At 36.0% G+C, this 21264-nt stretch overlaps 1 protein-coding gene across 2 annotated transcripts in view; it reads left to right on the forward strand.

Moving 5' to 3' along the window:
- The window catches only part of CLPX (caseinolytic mitochondrial matrix peptidase chaperone subunit X), a 43662-nt gene that overhangs the window by 9898 nt on the left and 12500 nt on the right, over positions 1-21264 (forward strand). Inside the window, exons 3-10 of one of the 2 annotated variants that reach the window (XM_003418366.4) lie at positions 712-829; positions 9420-9574; positions 11254-11413; positions 12830-12871; positions 18279-18455; positions 18825-18989; positions 19800-19888; positions 20842-21006. In XM_003418366.4, coding sequence (XP_003418414.1) covers positions 712-829; positions 9420-9574; positions 11254-11413; positions 12830-12871; positions 18279-18455; positions 18825-18989; positions 19800-19888; positions 20842-21006 — 1071 coding nt within the window. The remainder of the gene's footprint in view (positions 1-711; positions 830-9419; positions 9575-11253; positions 11414-12829; positions 12872-18278; positions 18456-18824; positions 18990-19799; positions 19889-20841; positions 21007-21264) is intronic. The other variant, XM_010598043.3, reaches the window with a different exon arrangement.

A 21264-nucleotide genomic window follows, 5' to 3' on the forward strand; every position in this document is an offset into this window, starting at 1 on the left:
ATTGAGTTAGGGATAGCCATCAGTGCCTGTGTCCATATAACTCTTACAACTCATGATAGCATCAGCCTTGCTTCATCCTGTACCTAAAAATCTTGGATTTCTGCTGTTAATATTGTGCTGTTTTGTAGCTAGTAAGTAGATGATTGGTGGTTGTATTGGGTCGGTAAATTACTATCGATTTCTTTTCATTATGTAAATTTGACTAACATTTGAGTTAATATTATATCTAGACAAAATGCTAGGTACTTTAATATCTGTTCTTAATCCTAACAATGACCCTCTAAAATAGGTGAAATTAGCCCTGTATTAAAGGTAAGAAAAGTTAAATCAAGAATGCTGAGTCCTTAGCTGCCATGATAATAACTCCTGGTTCAATTTCATTGAATTTTTTTTTTTTTTTTTTTAATCTATAGTAACTTTTTTCTTATCGAGTCATTGAAAGAAAGCTATTTATTATACATGCTGGCACGTACCATGTGAAGACGGCATACAGATAAATATGTGTTTACTAGAACTGATTTGATTTTTGTGGTAATATATTTTTTGACACCAGTGATAGTGGAGATATTAATTATATGAATAATTCCATTCTAGAAATTATAAAAATTATAAGATTAACTATAAACTATATAGTTTACATTTAAGTTATGTATAAGAAGGTTGCCTGAAAGTAGTAATTGACAGCCTTTTTTTCTCTTTCACAAACATTAGAAATCAGTAAGTGATGGAAGCAGTAAGAAATCAGGCTCTGGGAATTCTGGGAAAGGTGGAAACCAGCTGCGCTGTCCTAAATGTGGCGACTTGTGCACACATGTAGAGACCTTTGTGTGTAAGTATTGTTTCCTCTAGTGTTCTTCATTTCCCCCTACCTTTTCTATGAATTCATAGAAATGTATAAATTATATACACCAGAGCTGTTTTTTTTCTGGGCTTATGTGATTTTCTCTTATGTTCACCAGATACTAAAAATCCCCAGAATTGATATACTTTGCATTGTGGTGTAAGAGATAATTTAAGAAAAATATTTTTGCTTCTTTTTTTTGGTTACATGTATTTATTTTAAATACGGATTCTGTGAGCTTCCATGTTTGTGGCCATTGGGCTGTAGGAAAATTGAGCCTTGTTTATCTTGTGTTTATTACTATATTCTTCAAATACCTGTTGAGCATCTCATGGCTGTGGAGGTCAGTCATTCAGATGTTAAGGTAATTGTCCTCTTGGAGTATCTAGCAGAGGAGAAGCCCTCAGTTTAGGAAGTGTCTGACAATTTTTAATGATACAGACACTAACAGGAGGAAGAAATCAGTTGTCCTACTTGTACATAGTGTCAGTGACTCTGAAATGCAAAGATGCTATTACACATACTGTGTTTAATGAATGAAGTAACTCATTGCGTACAGGGTTAGGGTTAATAGTAATGACTCAAGGGTAAATTAAATTGTACCACACCATGTCACTCTTCCTATACAATCCAGTTCTGGGAAGGTCATTGGTCCTGTTAGACGGGACTTTGAGTTTGTGATAATTAGCTGTAGAGGATTCTCCGTATTCTAATCCTAACACTGAGGCTTAGTTAGAATTTCACATTTACCATTAATATTAACTGGCCACCACATGAAAAAAATATTATAAATGCGGCATGTTTTCACAGTTTCAGAAAGACTTAAAGTAGCTCTGTTTTATAGCTGAAGTACTAGAGATTCTCTTCATGGTTTTGCCTAGGAAAAGGTGAAAGACAAAAATCAGTCTGAACAAATATTAATTTGGGTCACAATATAAAATGAAGGTGGTAAAACTTTCTAAACATTTTACTACTAACAAATTTGATATAATGTAATAACAAAATTTGGTTCATGATGGTAGTGTCTCATTAAATATATTTTAACCAAGAAAATTACCATTTAAAAAATTACTTTTTTTTTTTTTTTAGTGAAAGTATACAACAAAACACCAATTCAACAATTTCTACATGTACAATCAGTGACATTGGTTATAGTCTTCAAGTTGTGCCACCTTTCTCCATATCCTTTTCTAAATTATTTCACCACTATTAACACAAACTTACTGCCCCCTAAACTTCTCATCTAATGTTTAGTTACTGTTGTCAAAATTCAGGCTGCCAGCTCTAGGGGAAGGCTTTCTCTCTCTGTCGGGTCTGGAGGAAGGTCCTTGTCTTTTTGAACTTCTGCTCCTGGACAGTCTTTATATGGTTTAGCATCTCTCTTCCCCATCTCTGCTTCCTAGCTTGCTTGTTCATTCTCTTTTATATCTCAAAAGAGATTGACTCAAGATACACCATACACTAATACTGCCTCATTAACATAACAAAGACGACCCATTCCCAAATGGGATTATAACCAGAGGCATAGAGGTTAGGATTTACAACACATGGTTTTTGGGGACACAATTCAATCCATGGCAACATGTGCATATATCCCTCTTTAAAAAAAAAAATGTAAAACATTATGGATAAAGGTAGTTTTTGTGATTATTTTCATAGAACATGACTTTTAAAAAACATAAATTGTGTCATATTGTTCCCAGGTTTTTTGTTTGTTTGTTGCTTTTTTTTTTTATTAACTCAGGAATATTTTTGAGAGCTAGACGTTGATATGTATATCAAGTCCTTTCCTTTTATAAATTTATTTTTAATTTTTTATTGAGATACTCGCATACCATGCAGTTCACTCTTTTAGAATGAACAATTCAGTGATTTTTAGTATATTCACCAAGTTGTACAGCTGTCACCACTATTCTACTCCAGAATATTTTCATCACCCCCAAAAGAAAACCCATACCTGTTAGCAGTCACTCCCTACCCTTTATCCCCCAGCCCATGGCAAACATTATTTTACTTTCTGTCTCTATTGGATTGTCTACTGTGGACATTTTGTGTAAATGGAATTATGCAATATGTGGCATTAGTGCCTGGCTTTTTTCTTTTTTTTAATTGTAGTAAAATATAGAACATAAAATTTTCCGTTTTAATAATTTTTAAGCGCACAGTTCCGTGGTGTTAAGTATATTCACAGCATTGTGTAACGTCACCGCTATCTATTTCCAGAACTTTTTCATCATCCCAAACAGAAACTCTGTACCCATTAAACAGTAATGCCCCATTCTCTTTCCCCTCAAACCCTGATAACCTCTATTTCTAGCTCTGTGAATTTGCGTGTTCTAGATACCTCATATAAGTGGAATCATGGAACATTTGTCCCTTTGGGTTTTTATTCTTCCGTTTAGTGTAATGGTTTCAAGGTTCACCCGTGTTGTAGCATGTATCAGTACTTCATTCCTTTTTATGGCTGAATAATAGTCCATTGTTTATACATTCATCAGTTGATGGACATTTGGGTTTTTTCTGCTTGTTATTGTGAATCATACTGCTGTGCACATTTGTGCGCAAGTTTTTGCGTGGCGTGTATTTTTAATTCTCTGGGGTATATACTTAGGCATAGACTTGCTGGGTCATATGGTAAACTCTGTTTAACTTTTTGAGGAATGCCAAACTGTTTTCTACAGTGGCTGCACGATTTTACAACATCACCAGCAATGTATGAGGTTCCCAGTTTCTCCACATCTTCCCTAACACTTTTTATTATAGCCATCCTAGTGGGTATGAAGTGGTATCTCACTGTGGCTTTGATTTGCATTTCTCCAGTAACTAATTATGTTAGCATCTTTTCAACTGTTTATTGGCCAGTCATATATTTTTTTTGGAGAAATGTCTATTCAAATCCTTGGCCCATTTTTTAATTGGATTATTTGCCTTTTTGTGTGTGTGTATTTAAGGTGAAAGTTTACACAGCAAATTAGGTTCTCATTTAAAATTTTTACACAAGTCATTCAGTATTTACATTTTTCACAGTATGTCATCATTCTCATTCGCTCTGTTCTGGTTGTACCGTTTCCTGTACTCCAGTTTCCCTGCTCCCTTACCTTCTTATCTTTGCTGTAATTTTGACTATTTGGTCTCATATAGAGAATTTTTTTAAAGGAGCTCGTTACTTACAGATGATATTCTTTATTTTATGAGCCAGTCTTATTTCTGTAAAAGGTGACCTCAAGGGATAATTTCAGTTTAAGATTTAAAGAGTATCTCAGGGTGATAGTCTCAGGGACTCCTCTAATTTCAACCGGTCTAGTAGTTTGGACTTTTTAAGAATTTGAGTTCTGTTCTACATTTTTCTCCTGTTCTATCAGGATCCATCTATTGTGGCCCTGGTCAGAATGGTCGGTAGTGGTAGCCAGGTACCATCTAGTTCTTTTGGTCTCAGGGTAGATAAGGCTGTGGTTCATGTAAGCTATTAGTCCTATAGACTACTTTCTTCTCTGAGTCTTTGGTTTCCTTCTTTCTGTTTTGTTCCAGACAAGTAGAGACCAATAGATGTACCTTAGATGGCTACTTGCAAGCTTTTAGGACACCAGACACTACTCACTGCATTAGGATATAGAGCATACACTATATGAACTATTTTTTGCCAGTTAACTAAGTTGTCCCATGAAGACTGTGGTCCTAAGCCTTCAAACCCAGAAAACTAATCTTTTGAGATGTTTGGTTATGTCTAAGAAGTATCCGTAACTTTGTCCACTATACAGTCTATTTGTCTTTTTATTGTTGAATTATGAGTCCTTTACATAGTCTGGATTTTTTTTTTTTTTAACCCATTGTCATCGAGTTGATCTCTGACCCATTGCAACCCCATGTGTTACAGAGCAGAACTGTTCCATGGGATTGAAAATACTTAAGTAACCTCTGTAGAAACAGATCATCAGGTCTTTCTTCCCCAAAGCTGCTGGGTGGGTTGGAACTGCCAGCCTTTGGGTTAGCAGTCGAGCATGAACTGTTTGTACCACACAGGGATCTTAAGTTTCGGATAGGAGACCCTTATCAGATACATGACTTATAAATATTTTCTCCCATTCTGTGGGTAGTCCTTTCCTTTTAAATGCTATGTAGCAGAAGTCAACAAAAGGCCAGATAGTAAATATTTTAGGCTTTGTAAGCCATATGATCTGTGTTGCAGATATTCTATTCTGTTATAGTTGAGGGAAAACCAAAAAAAAAAAAAAAAAACCGCATTGCTGTTGAGTCGATTCCAAATCATAGCGACCCTGTAGGGCAGAATAGAACTGCTCTGTAGCGTTTCCAAGGAGCACCTGGTGGATTTGAGCTGCTGACTTTTTGGTTAGCACTGTAGCTCTTAACCGCTACGCCACCAAGGTATTCCTGTGGTTAAGAGAAGCCATAGAAATATGAATGAATGGGTGTGGCCTTGTTCCAGTGAAATTTTGTATTCTCCTCCTTCCTCCCCATTGTTGTGGAGTTGATTCTACTCGTAGTGACCTTATAAGACAGAGTTGAACGGCCCCATTGGGTTTCTGAGGCTGTAATCCTTATGGAAGCAGACTGCCACATTTCTCTCCTGCGAAACAGCTCATGGGTTCGAACCTCCAACCTGCTTAACCCGCTGTGCCAACAGGGTTCCTGAACTTTGTATATGGATGCTGAAATTTGAATTTCATGTAATATTTAGGTGTCATGAATTTTTTTTCCCAAATACTTAAAATGTAAAAACCATTTTTAGGTTATGGATTCTATGAAAAAAGGTAGAAGAGGCAGTAGTTTGCCAACTCCTGCTTAAGGTATTTCATCTTGCAAGTAAATGTACTTTAGTGACTTTTGTTTTCTTATAGTGATATTAAAATAGCATATTCTTGCTTCCGTTTATAGAGATAAAATACAGTTTTTATAGCTATATTAGAAAATCATCAGAAATTGAGGGACAAAGACTAATATCCACGAAATGTTTGATTGTAAAAACTAGTTATATACTATCCTGTTTCCTTTTGTTCGTTTAAAAAATAATGTCTCAAACATGAATAGTCTCCCCACTTGTACTTAAGGTATAGCCTTTAGTTGTATATATATATATTTTTTAATAATTTTTATTGTGCTTTAAGTGAAAGTTTACAAATCAAGTCAGTCTCACACAAAAACCCATATACACCTTACTACACACTCCCAATTACTCTCCCCCTAATGAGACAGCCTGCTCTCTCTCTCCACTCTCTCTTTTCATGTCCATTTCGACAGCTTCTAACCCCCTCCACCCTCTCATCTCCCCTCCAGGCAGGAGATGCCAACGTAGTCTCAAGTGTACACCTGATCCAAGAAGCTCACTCCTTACCAGCATTCCTCTCCAACCCATTGTCCAGTCTAATCCACGTCTGAAGAGTTGACTTCGGGAATGGTTCCTGTCCTGGGGCAACAGGAGGTCTGGGGGCCATGACTACCGGGGTCCTTCTAGTCTCAGTCAGACCATTAAGTCTGGTCTTATGAGAATTTGGGATCTGCATCCCACCGCTCTCCTGCTCCCTCAGGGGTTCTCTGTTGTGTTCTCTGTCAGGGCAATCATCGGTTGTAGCCGGGCACCATCTAGCTCTTCTGGTCTCAGGATGATGTAGTCGCTGGTTCATGTGGCCCTTTCTGTCTCTTGGGCTCATAATCACCTTGTGCCCTTGGTGTTCTTCATTCTCCTCTGATCCAGGTGGGTTGAGACCAATTGATGCATCTTAGATGGCTTCTTGCTAGCGTTTAAGACCCAACTCTTCAAAGTGGGATGCAGGATGTTTTTTTAATAGATTTTATTATGCCAATTGACTTAGATGTCCCCTGAAACCATGGTCCCCAGACCCCTGCCCCTGCTATGCTGGCCTTCGAAGCATTCAGTTTATTCAGGAAACTGCTTTTGGTTTAGTCCAATTGTGCTGACCTCCACTGTATTGTGTGTTGTCTTTCCCTTCACCTAAAATAGTTCTTACCTACTATCTAATTAGTGAATACCCCTCTCCCACCCTCCCTCCCTCCCCCTTCTCATAACCACAAAAGAATGTTTTCTTCTCAGTTTAAACTATTTCTCAAGTTCTTATAATAGTGGTCTTATACAATATTTGTCCTTTTGCAACTGACTAATTTCACTCAGCATAATGCCTTCCAGGTTCCTCCATGTTATGAAATGTTTCACAGATTCCTCACTGTTCTTTATTGATGCGTAGTAGTCCATTCTGTGAATATACCATAATTTATTTATCCGTTCATCCACTGATGGAAGTTGTATATATTTTTATGTACACAATACCTTTTGAAGGGTTACTATACCACTGTCTCTTGGGGCGGGGATTGAACTTTTCTGTAATGGTTTGGAGATTTTATGTCGGACCCTTAAACATGTTCACAATCTTGAGGAACTTTCATTTAAACAAGTCTCCTGAAAAGGTTTTTGCTAAGGTAAGCTGTCTTTGCCATAACATACAAGCATGTTTACGGGGGGCAGGAATCTGTAAATAGGAATATAAAATACTAACAGTGATCATTAAAAAGAAAGGTTTATTTAGCTCCTCATAATTTAAGAAAATTAGATTTTTAACCCTTGTTTTTAGGAGTAAAGAAATACGCATTGCAAATGCTTGGGTTTTTTTTTTAATGGTATTTTTATAAATAAAATTGAATCTGTGAATTTAAGTATGTTTTGCACGTTTCAGTGTAAAATTGTATTATAGATGTTCAAGTAGAATTTAAGCAACTCTTCAACCGTAAGAGAAGAGGAATGTAGTTTGTTGGTGTTTAAGCTCTTCCCCTTTGATCTAATTTCCTTAGACACATGATTTGTTTTTATGTTCTCAGGCAGGATTTTCCTGTCACACAGCCTGAACAGATCAGAGGCTTCTCTGCCCTTTAATCCCTGCTCCTGTTTACCATTAGTAACAATTGTAAACTGGTGCCTCATTAGAAAATTAAGGTGTTGACTGTCTTTCCTATAAATGGGAAATGGTGCTTATGTACTTGGGCTTGTGTCATTCAAAGGTGGTTGGAATAGTTTGATCTTTTTCTTTAGGTAAGCATTTATAGGTGGTCAATAAATAGAAAACATGGATGTTTACAATTTTTGCTAGTCCTAAAATATATATATATATATATATTATATATATAATATATATAAATATATATAAATATATATAAATATATATAAATATATATAAATATATATATATATTTTTGCTGTTACAATTTATTCAGAATATATTTTTGTGATTGGCCTTGTGTTTAAGAATGGAAATATAAGAATTAGTAGTTAAATTTATTTTTTAAATGTGGAGATGTGTATTCTTTTCACTTAGATTATTTTGTGAAGATTAGTTGTGCTTGCCAGTACAGTTTTTCCTGTAATCTATGGATAGGTCTCTGTGGATGTTTATAATATTGTCAGGAGAGACATTTGCATTCGTTTTGATTGTTTTTCTTTGTAGATCTACCTGTCTAGTTAGATTACACAGATAACACAAAAGTGTATTACTTAGACATACCAGCAGGTGGCTAATTCTGATGTGACTTTTACTTGTGTCTGTTAATAGTCTATAGGGGATTCTCTACCTTGCTGCTTTTTGAGGTAGGGCTAGGCTTAGGGAAGGTTAAGAGTTTATGTCCATATGTCTACGTTCTAAAGCTGTGTTTTTGAAAAAGAGAGAAAAGAGGAAAAAAAATCACCTTTGGCTTAACAGAAGATGTTGTATTGTTGATGCATTAAAATTGAGAAACTCTTTTTACTCCCACTTTCACCTGCCCTTTTTACTCCCACTTTCACCTGAGAAAGTTGTTACTTTGTTTCTTCGTGGTTCTTAGGTCAGACATTAGGAATTAGTGGAATAGTTAAAGATGAGCATAAGTAAGGTATGAAATAATTTTGTATCTTCACGAAGTGAAGGTTTCAGAAATAGTCTTTGAGAGAGCCTGAAGTATATGCCTTATATATTTTTAGGGATTAAAATAGATTTATGTCTTTCAACTTTTCTGTATATTTGAAAATTTTCATAATAAAATGTTAGAAATAGATTAATCTACTTATACATTTTTCACAGTTCATTCTTATGTTTCAATGAAATAAATTATTACCCCCTAAGGTGGCATAGTGGCTAAGTGCTATGGCTGCTAACCAAAAGGTCGGTAGTTCGAATCCACCAGGCACTCCTTGGAAACTCTACGGGGCAGTTCTACTCTGTCCTATAGGGTCGCTATGAGTCTGAATTGACTCGACGGCAGTGGGTTTGGTTTTTTATGGTTTACACTTATAGTGGTGGGTTTTTAAATTAACTTCAGTGAATGGGAAGTAGAAAGAATCTAAACCAATCTTTTCTGTTAATGAAGTAGGTCACAAAATGAAAGAACCTAGTGGAAATGAACAAAAGGTAGTTTACTTAACTCACCTTTGTGTGCCAACCAGGCTGTTGTTTTTTGTGGCTGGTGGAGTGAACTGCAGCATACTCTTGTCAAGTGCATAGCTTTCTTTTATAGTGAGTCTTTACATTTAAAGACTTTCAGTTCTTTATTTTCCTCTGCTGACATTTATTTTCTTTTATAGCATCCACCCGTTTTGTGAAGTGTGAAAAGTGTCATCATTTTTTTGTTGTGCTATCTGAAGCAGACTCAAAGAAAAGCATAATTAAAGAACCCGAATCAGCAGCAGAAGCTGTAAAATTGGCATTCCAGCAGAAGCCACCTCCCCCTCCCAAGAAGGTATAGGCTTTAGAGCAATTTATAAGCATTTTGTCTTGAAAACATTTCATTCTCCCTTCTATCCAGTTTTTACTGAGTCCTAATGCTACTGTGTAAACAAGTATTATAAGTTCTTAATGTGGACTCTTATCTAAGTTGTTACAGGTATTTGATACTTAGAATTTAGGTATGGAGTCCATTGCTTTTTTTGCATGATGTGATTACTACATTCAGTAGCAATGAAATATAGTTGGATGACTATTAAAATAAAATATTATTAAATATTTAACACTATTAAAATAGTAATACCAAATTAATCTAAAATAATATTATTACAATGGAGTGTCTATGGATTTGTTTTTGTAGTTTGGGCCCTAAATAATACCAGCCTGCAACTTTCCCCCTTAAATTATTCTATTTTATGGTAAAACAGCCTTCAGTCTAACAATATAACAAGTAGATTTTCATGGCCGGGGTGCCAGGGCTCGCCTGTGTAGCGCTGTTGCTTTTGTGGTGTGGGTTCTTTCCAGGAGTCTCAGGTGGAGTGTGAGTTGACCTTGTGAAACAAAGCATATCCCACCAGCTTCATTGGGTACTTAGTGTGCACGCTCTGAGAACTGGGAGCCTAGCTCCTGGCTGTGTGCCTTTGTTCCAGCCACGTCTCAGATGTTTGTACACATAGATTATTTCTTACCCTCTGCCTCAGTGTGGCTTTTTTCTACTGTGCTTAAATCCCAGTACATTTTTCTCTACTTCCAGATGTGCTGTGGCAGATTTATTAATTCATGGGTATAACTTCTGAGGAATGAAAAAGATTTTAAAAACCTAGAATAAACTGTGTATCAACAAAAATGTCTTTATATGTGTCTGTCATGTAAAAATAAGTACTGCAATAGAAAATGTAGCTATTAAGCTTTATATTCTCCACTAATTTGTGTAGGCATTAGACATCCAAATTGTAGTTCTAGAAAATAAACAATTTAACCGTTTTCAGGAGTTGGTAAATATTCACAGTTCATTTCTATTCACCAGAAGCTGAAGGAATTTGTCCCAGGCTCAAGCTGTTGACAATATCCAAGCATAGCATAGAGCTTTCGTTATTAAGCTTTTAGATTACCATTGAAATAAATGACTAGCTTTTTTTTTAAAGTTAGTATCTGAGTAAAAAACTAAGTGTTCATTTGTGAATATTAAGATGCACAGATACTGGTAGTATAACGACTCTTGACTATATAATGCTTTTTTTAAACACGGTGATTTTATAATACATTATTTTTATGAAAAATATTATTCATATGATTGAGAGAGGTGTACACAGGTTTTAAGTTAATGACTTGTGTTAACAGTGATACTTTTAGACCCATGATGGCATGTATAGGTATTCTAAGTGACTTTAATATTTTTTTAAAAGTTAGGATCAATTGCATTGTTGATAGAATAGAAACTAGCATGGTATTAGTAGAGTACAGAGATAACTTTGTTAAACTAGAGAACAAATGAATGTCCTTTTGTTCATTTAGGATAAACCTGAAAGGACCTCTGAATCTTTGCTACATGCCCTTGGCATTTCGTTTTTAATGAGTTATCTTTATTGGAGTTTAAAATTGTAGGCAAATATGCTCAGCATACAACTTTTTAATGTATGTTTTTATGCTAGTTCACAGTAAATTAATCATACCTAATCATTAATCATTTTTCAGATTTATAACTACCTCGACAAGTATGTTGTTGGCCAGTCGTTTGCTAAGAAGGTGCTTTCAGTTGCTGTGTACAATCACTATAAGAGAATATATAATAACATCCCAGCTAATCTGAGACAGCAAGCAGAGGTTGAGAAGCAGACATCATTAACACCTAGAGGTTAGTGTTTTTGATAATTAAACAAAATAGAGATTATTATGCTTAGAGATAGTCTTTATTTGTAACTCCTTGTTTTGGTCTTAAAATGCTTTTAGTATAGTGCAGTCTTTCAGAGTGTGGGTCATGAAATCATTTTGGTTGGTTGCCAGTAGCGTTTTTTAAAAAAGTGTAATAGGTGAGAATAGACAGTTTCAGAGTGCGTTAATTTGTAGTTAAGGTAAGTGTTGTTTCTTCAGACTTTTGTTTTCAGTTATATATGTATGGGTACCAAGTTACGGAGTAAAATGTATTCTTTATTGAGTGTCTCAATAAAAAAAATGTTTGTGAGCCACTGGGGTAGAGAGCCAGAGGTCATTGTTGACCACGAATGTATCACAACAATGCCGTGTACTACTTGTCAGCTCTTCTCTCTTGAGCTCAGGATACAGAATTCCATTTGCTCAAGTCAGAGAGAAAAGGAGATGGGAACTGTTACATAGTATATCCATCACTCTTTTGGACCCCAGCTGCAGAGTGCAAGGTTAAGGGCAAATGTCTAAATGATTCAAAGTGCAATATCTATAAATGATAGATTCTGATACACCAATATACTGTATAATCTCAACTCACTGTGGATAATAATGTATATTAGAATGATCTTATAAAACAAACTATACATATAGTAAAATGGAGATATTTAATTTTGTTGGCCAAAGAGGCCTGATTACTGATTTAGGCCTACAAGCCATCATTTTAGCTTCTTTCAGCCATCACATCACAACTTGAGGGAGTTCTGCTAAATACTTGTAGCCTAATTGAGTTTATAGAACTACAGCATCTGTTGATATTGTAGCTACTAAATATATAACTGATTTCAATGAAGACACTTGTTGAACTAACTGGAAAACAGTTATGTAGTAGTATCAGTTACTTTATTTTTAGCAAGTGTGAGTCATAATAACTAATGGGACATTTGGAACCTTCATTTTTATAAGGTCCAAATAGCACTGTCTAGTCATGGAGCAAAGTGATTTTTTCTGGTTCATCCAGTCAACACATCGGTGCTTAATTCTGTTCAGGTGCTGCAAGAACAAATGGTTATATGGTGTTTATAGTGTGAGGGGTTCTAATTCTGACTTTATTGAAGACTTAAATAACTACTAGTATTTTTAAAATAGATACTAACTTTGTATATGAAAAACATGAATATTAGATACTAGATAGCCATCATTAAGCATTTTGTTTTGTTTTTTAAATATAGAAAAGGTTAAGCATATGGATTATTTTATAATTTGAAAAGCTGAAAAAACAATTAATGAACACATCCTTTAAATATGTTTGGAAGAGGGCAAGAAGTGGGATGAAAACTACTTCTTATTTATTCCCCTAAACAAATATGTAATATTTTCGTGTTGCCATTTTCATCCTCTTTCTTAGAGTTAGAAATAAGAAGACGGGAGGATGAGTACAGATTTACAAGTAAGTGACCTCTCCTCAGGTCCTCCTCTGTAATCAGTCTCCCTTTTGAGATTTACCTCAGCGAAGAGTGTCAGCAGTAGTAATAGTAGTCATGTGTTTCCATGTGTATGACCAAGAAAGATGAATCTTGTCTAAATGTTTATCATATATGACATATATATAACTTTGGGGTAGTTTTTTATAGCTAATTTGTGTAGTTTGTATATGTTGGGCTATTACAGCCATTTGATTTTATCTTTTCCATTGTGATGTTTTTTAAAAGCGTAACTTACAGGAGTATAGAATATTATATTCTACATTTACATTTATATTCTACAGAATATAAATACATTGTATTCTGTATTTCCTTTACAACGAATTATAAGACCTGCATATTTACAGGAATTGTATTTCTAAAAAATCTAGCTTGCTATGTTATGTCATTTTTTTTGCCAGAGTACAATTAGGGTTGGCCTGCTTATAGGGGAGGCAGATTATCTTCTAGCTCTTTTTGCCAGAAACTATACTATTTATTTTGTTTGTTGTTTTGTGAAATTTACTATAGCCTTGCAAATTATGAATAAGCCCCAAATCACTGCTTCCAGCCCTGGATTATCCCCCTGCTCATCAGATGGTCTGATGGAGGGTGTGGAAGGACCTTATATGCCAAGGAGAGTGGCCATTCAGATGTCTTGCAACTGCTCCTTTGGTGGTGGATATAGGAGCTGCACAGAGAGTGAAGGTTCTAGGGCTGTCATAGAAAATTCTACATGGCCTTCTGTTTCAGCAGTTGGAATAACAGATAAAATAAAATACTAATAGATAAGCCAGTGTGAAATTTTTTCACTGGTAAGTTTGTTACTTTATATTTTCCTTTGAAGCAAGCACTATTATTATATCCACTATTTGAAGTGTACTATAGGGTCGCTGTGAGTCAGAATTGACTCGATGTCAGTGGGTTAATAGATACAGGCAGAGCCCTGGTGGCATAGTGGTTAAGAGCTTGGGTGCAAATCAAAAGGTCGGTAGTTTGAATCCACCAAACCGCTCCTTAGAAAACCTACGCGGCAGTTCTACTCTGTCCTATAGGGTTGCTGTGAGTTGGAATCAATTCGGCAGCAATGGGTTTGGTCCCCGGTTTTAGGTGATATATATAGGCAAGGAATCCTGGTGGTTCAGTGGTGAAACACTTGGGTGCTAATTGAAATATTAGTGGTTCAAACCTACCATCCACTCCGCGGGAGAAGGATGTGGCAATCTGCTTCCATAAAGATTACAGCTTTGGAAGGCGCAGTTCTACTTTGTCCTGTGGGGTCGCTGTGAGTCAGAATTGACGGCAGTGGGTTTCGTTTTGGAGTTTGGATATATACAGGGCAAGCCATGAGAAGAACATACTGGTTTATCAACTCTGGCATGATGTTTATTGTGTGTAATAGAATTATATCATCCATAGTTATTTTCGAATTGTATGAAAATATGATTACACTGTACATAGTAAAATTAAGAAATACAATAAGTGGAGTAGAATTAGACTATATGTAAGAAAGTAATTTCTAAATAATAAACTTTAGGTGCCTGTATAATTTATATTTTATAATCCAGAAATAGAACAAAGTATATAGCAAATACTACATTTATAAATTTGAGGTGATGGCTGCTGAAACTAGTATGAATTAATTAAGGAGAAGTCTATAGCAAATATTTTGAAAGAAATATCATTTGATACATAAAGTGATTTGATGTAATTTAAATATTGACAAGTAACAGTGCTTAAGAACTTAGGTAAAAATAATTTGTAATTACATTGATTGACTTGGAAATAATATTTTGAAGGCTTAAATAATAATTTATTTTTATTTACAATTTGGTTTTGTCTTATATGGGCCTTTTATGTTGTAAAGTTAGGAGATTAAGTCAAAATCATATATAGTCAAAATTCTTTTTTTTTTTTAATTGTGTTTCAGGTGAAAGTTTCTAGAGCAAATTAGTTTCCCATTGAGTAAGCTGTACATCAAGTGTTCCATGACACTGGTTGCATTCCCCTCAGTGTGTCAGCACTCTCCTCCCCATTTCTGTCCTAGGTTCACTGTTTCCTTTCATCTTGAATTGCTACCCCTTCCTACCTTCTCATCTTTGCTTTTTGGCAAATGTTGTCCTTTTGATCTCATATAATTGATTGTTCTAAGGAAGATGTTCCTCTGGGTGCTGTTGTTTATTTTATGGGCCTGTCTCTTGTTTGGCTGAGAGGTGGTCTCTGAGAATGGCTTCAGTTTCAGGTTAGAAGGGTGCCTTAGGGCCATAGTCTCAGGGGTTCCTCCACTCTCTGTCAGACTAGTAAGTCTGGTCTTTTTTGTGAATTTGATTTTTTCTTCTACATTTTTCTCCAGCTCTGTCTGGGACCCTCTGTTGTGATACCAGTCAGAACGGTTGGTAGTGGTGGCCTGGCACCATCTAGTTCTGTGCTCAGGGTTGTGTGGTTCATATGGTCCATTAGTCCTTTGGACTAATTGCTCTCTTGAGTCTTCGGTTTTCTTCCCTCTTCTTTGCTCCACACTGGAAGAGACCAATAGTTGTATCTTAGGTGGCCGCTCACAAGCTTTTAAGACCCCAGATGCTACTCACCAATGTAGGATGTAGAGCATTGACTTTATGAACTATGTTGTATCATTTGACATAGATGCCCCCTGAGTCTGTGGTCCTTTGCCTTTGAGCCTAGGAAATTTGTCTCGTGAGGTGTTTGCTTATGTCTAAGAAGTTTCTCCCCGTGGTGTGCTCTATTGTCTATATTAATATACATGCAGCACCTACAATTATGTATGTAGGAACATCCACTACCAAACCTATATCTGCAGGTTGGTGTGCTCCCTTATACCCTCCCACACCTCTTTATCGTAGCTATCTACATATGTACAACCAGAATGCGCCTTAGAAGCAAGGATGGCGAGACTATGTCTCCATACTTTGAACATGTCATCAGGAGGGATCAGTCCCTGGAAAAGGACTTGGTAAAGCAGAGGGTCAGCGAAAAAAAGGAAGACCCTCTATGAGATGGGTTGACACAGTGGCTGCAACAATGGGCTCAAGTATAACAACGATTGTGATGATGGCGCAGGACCGGGCAGTGTTTTGTTCGGTTGTACACAGGGTCACTATGAGTCGGAACTGACTCAACGGCACCTAACAACAACAACAACATCTACCTATGTATCCATTCATAGATTATTGTTTGTTAATGCTATTGTCGCAGGATTGTCTGTGCTATAGTAATTACAGTAGTTGCTCTTTATTCTTCCGTTCCTCTCAGTGTCTTCCTTTTCAAAATTATTCTTGAATTCTCTTGGAAATCACGTGTTAGACACCTACACACTGCTCTTAGTGAAATTAATACAACTGGCTTTTCCTCCGTCATTGGGACATAATGTTTCTTCAGTTGGGATAAAATAGTTGAGTTGTGTTTAAGGACGGTGTTGTACAAATAATTAAACACTAGAATGATAGCAATAATAATGGCAAATTCTTCTGTAGCACTTATAAAACAATCAGCTAGGCACTGTTCTAAGTGTTTGACATATATCAGTTTATCTTCCCAAAACCCTGTAAGATAGAAACTTCTGTTTTCACCCCCATTTTACAGATGAGAAAACTGAAGCACAGGCATTTTAAGTGATTTACCCAGGGCCACACAGCTGGTTAGCTCCATGCATCTAAACACTATGCTAGGCTGCTCGCTCACAGGGTTCCTCATTGTAGTAAGCTGCTTATGCGATGAGAGACTTGCAGGAATGGAGAATAGGAGAGTCATCTCAAACTTACTCTGGGACATATAAAATAGAATGTCAGTCAGAATCATCTGTATTCTCCTTTTTTTTAACTTAAATCATTAAGTTAAATATGTGTATCATACGATTCCACTGTACGTAATTTGCCTCTTGTAATTTTGTTCAAATTATTCACATAAATCATTTTTTTCCCATTGGACAGAGCTAAACTTGAGTCACTCCTTCCTATAGTGTTGTAATTAGATTTTACTAAAATAAACAAAAACTTTGCAGTGACACCTAGCTAAACAACTGAACTCATATAGGAGACTGCACTTTGTTCCTCCCGTGGATTATAATGAGACTAGTATTGTGAATTATTCACTAATCACTAACCCTCAAGGGTGGCAAAATATAATTAAATTCACATGTTTATAGGATGCCCGTTATTTTTGATAAATGGAATAACCCTTTAAGTATCACCCTAAGATAGCTTGAAAGTGATAGCCAGATGGAATAGGAACGTAATAGTTATATTTGATAAACTATTATACTATCATTGCTTTGGAAAAATAATAATGCATTGGAAAGTGCTGATATTCTCAACCCATTTATTAGAAACAACCTAAAAATAATTTCAGAATATATGAACATGTATAACATGATTATAGATATCTCAAAAATGCAGAGGACCAGGTACAATCTGGATATTTGCAAATCAGATAATATGAAAAAGACTATTTGAATTCTTTCTCTCAGCCAAGAGAGAGCAAGAGTAAAGATTGATTTTTGTAGGAAACCAGCTGATCAACTGATAACTTCACCAGCAGTATCAAAGCCCATGTAGTTAAATGTTGTGTCTCTGTTAGAGGGACTAGAGAGATCCTATAAAATCATAGATTTAGATTGGATCAGGAATAGTGAGATATACCATATTTGGTCTCTCTGGTAGACTTACAGAATCATTTTTAGATGTGGAGGGGACTGTAGAGGTCATCTGCTTCAGTATTTTTACTTCAGGTAGGGAAGTAGGCCCAGGAAAGTTAACTGATTGCTTTGGTCCCACAGCTGTGCAGCCACAGAACCGAGAGTAGAACCTAAGTTACCGAATTCTTAGGTCAGCACTTCTTGGTTTCTCTATAGCCCTACTTCTTTTCATTTGTACTGGGGGGAGATAGACACACTTCTTCGCTTAAACTCCCAAAATGCCTCCAAATCAGTTGCATTTTATTTTTACCCCTTCCAACTATGTATTTGAAATTGACAGGACAGGTATCATTGCCATTTTATAGATTATGAAACAAACACAAAGTTTGTATGACTACCCAGACTCACATAGCTATGTAGAGACGAAGACTTAAAGCTAAAACTTGTGACCCCAAGTACTGTTCTGCAACGATACTGCCTTCCCTTCCTATATTTGTACATGAATAAGGAGAGTGAAAAGAATCCATTTCCTTTACTTAAAGTTCCTTGTGTAATACACAGTAATCATTATGTATTGTACATTTGTCACTAGATAATTTGAGGTTTTTTTTTTTTTAGGAAGACAGTATCAAAATATTTAAATTTTTCTAAATGGATGCTTGGTTTTAGAAACAGGGTTTTATTGGGCAGTTTTTCAAGTGAGTTCAGATGAAGCTGTAGTAATTCTTCTGGCGTTTTTTCAGAATTGCTTCAGATCGCTGGGATTAGTCCACATGGTAATGCTTTGGGAGCCTCCATGCAGCAGCAGGTAAATCAGCAAGTCCCTCAGGAAAAGCGAGGAGGTGAAGTGCTGGATTCTGCGCATGATGACATAAAACTTGAAAAAAGTAATATTTTGCTCCTTGGACCAACTGGGTCAGGTAACTTCCTGAGAAAACTTACTACTCATTTTTAAAAATAGAATGTAAATAATTCTAAACCCTCTGTCTTGTGATTGGTGGATTCTGGCTCTTTAGAAGAAAATCTAAGGCCAGTCATATGTTATCAGTGCTCCTGCGTAGGCCTCAAGCTGAATTCGAAGCTTTGATGTTGCTGTTGCCTGTTAGGCCAACCTTTAAAATCTTAACAGAATTTATAAAAATATATAAAACACAAGTAGATCACAGTAATGGTAAATATATAACGGCAAATTTTTATGTAAACTACTACAAATGGATTTTGCATTTTTGTAGTATAAGTATGTGCCAGCATATTTCTAGAAAACTTTTAGTTACTGTTTCTATTTGTAGGTAAAACCCTGCTGGCGCAAACACTAGCTAAATGCCTTGATGTCCCTTTTGCTATCTGTGACTGTACGACTTTGACTCAGGCTGGATATGTAGGTGAAGATATTGAATCTGTGATTGCCAAACTGCTCCAAGATGCCAATTATAATGTAGAAAAAGCACAACAAGGTATGTTTTCAGCATAGCTTGTCTGTCCCTGGATGTAGTCTGCTGGGATTGCAATCTAGTATTGAAATAATACTTTGAGTCAAATACTAAAATTCTGTAGTTAAATAAGAGTATGTTATACACTTACAAAATGCTAAATAAGGACCACAAAGTTTGCTTTGCCTTATTGTCACTAAGATGGCAGCTGGGATGAAAGTCCAAATACCTATTCCGTTGGGTCTTTACTACTGTCAGTGCTTTTCCTGTTTTGACTCCTCCAGACTCATAATGCTGGGGTTGGGGCAGGGCCAGGGTGAGAGTGGGGAGAGAACAGTATGAGTATAGAAATGATTTAGCCTCTTGACCTGGAGGTGTCCTACATGCTGCATTTCTCCTTTCCCCATCTACTGTCTGTCCTTGTTTACGTGAAGACCTTGACAGCTTCCTATCTGAATTCCTGTAAGACAAAAATAAAGGTGGGGAAGAGTAAGCTAAAGTTTTGCTAGTACTAACACTGCATATACCTCCTGCTTCCACACTATACCTTTATCTCAGCTTCCTAGAGTAAAGAACTTGAAAATATTAGTGGGGTAGATAATTGCTGTCAAAGTACCTACCATGCCCAAATGATATTCTATAAAATATAAAAAAAAATTGCACAAAATAATGAATGGGAGAGATAGCAGTGTATTTTTTGTAATATCAAGCCATTGCATATGTTAAGTGTGAAGCATTGAAGTAGGTGCTCTCTAGCTACTTAGTCTTTTAAAGCTGAGGTTATCTTGTGTGTATCTTTTTCACATTATAAATAGAATCCTCCTTAAATTATAGGAATTGTCTTTCTGGATGAAGTAGATAAGATTGGCAGTGTGCCAGGCATTCATCAGTTACGGGATGTAGGTGGAGAAGGCGTTCAGCAAGTAAGCAGTTGAATATTTTGTTCAAGCCCACTAAAAGGAAGGGAATACATCAGCTTCCCAAATATTGTACGTTTGGTTTCACATTCAATTAGATTCTCTTTTGTTCCTTTTTCCCATCCTGAACTCCACATACCATTTAGAAGTAGTTCAGATCCTAAGATAAAATTGTTGTTGGCGATTTTAAATAAAATAGAAGTATTCTGAAGAACAGCAAAGATGAAATTCATGCTTTGTTTTTGTTTCTCAAAGGCCCAGTTACATTTCTAGAGGACTCTCTTGAGGAAAGTTGTGGTCCTAAATAGACATGAATGACTTATGTATGTTTTTCATTCCTTCCACTTTAGTTAGAAAAGAGGTATAAAGTAGTGTTTCATTCCTTGGAGAATTGTAATTGAAGTCATAATGATCTGTTGACCAACTTGACCTTTTAATGGTAACTAATGATATAAACTAAAGGGTAAGGAAAATTGCTTCAGTTTTTTTGACTGACACAGAGAGGTATGATCCCACTTATAAATGTGCTGGATAACTTGTTTATAAAGGCATTTCAAAATACAGGTATTCTGAAAATTTAATACTAGAATTAGAATAGAATTTTAATTTATGTGAAAGACAAATCTTCAGCTATTTTCAAATTTTGAGTGTTTCCACCATGGTGGCTATCATCTTAGACAGTCAATAAAGAATTATGTTTTTGTCATCAAAAACAACATCTCAGGTTGACTGCTTCCTGAGTTATAATGCATCAGGAGTCCTATAACCAATCCAAATAAATTTATAGATTCTTAATGTAATGAATGTATTAGATCTTTATGTTGTGGAAATGTGGGAGTTTTTAGTTAGGTTCCTTGGCCATAACCACATATTATTTTCCCCATTAAGTCCCATTATCTAAAGTATAATAAATAATGCACTTATATAATGATGCTGTAAATCATTTGTTCTTTATTTAGGGCTTACTAAAATTACTAGAAGGTACGATAGTCAATGTTCCAGAAAAGAATTCTCGCAAGCTACGTGGAGAAACAGTACAAGTTGATACAACAAATATCTTGTTTGTTGCATCTGGTGCTTTCAATGGTTTAGACAGAATCATCAGCAGGAGGAAAAATGAAAAGGTAAGTCTTTCTGAGAGGTTACTAGCAGGTGTGTTAGTCATCTAGTGCTGCTATAACGGAAATACCACAAGTGGATAGCTTTAACAAGAAAAATTTATTTCCTTGCAGTAAAGTAGGCTAAGAGTCCAAATTCAGGGCATTGGCTCCATGGGATGGCTTCCTCTTTCTGTCGGTTCTGGAGGAAGGTCCTTGTCCTCAATCTTCCCCTGGATGAAGAGCTTCTCAGGCACCGCTTTCTTGGTGGTATGAGGTCCCCAA

Source organism: Loxodonta africana, chromosome 13 (genome assembly GCF_030014295.1).
Source record: "Loxodonta africana isolate mLoxAfr1 chromosome 13, mLoxAfr1.hap2, whole genome shotgun sequence".
NCBI classification, from domain to species: Eukaryota; Metazoa; Chordata; class Mammalia; order Proboscidea; family Elephantidae; genus Loxodonta; species Loxodonta africana.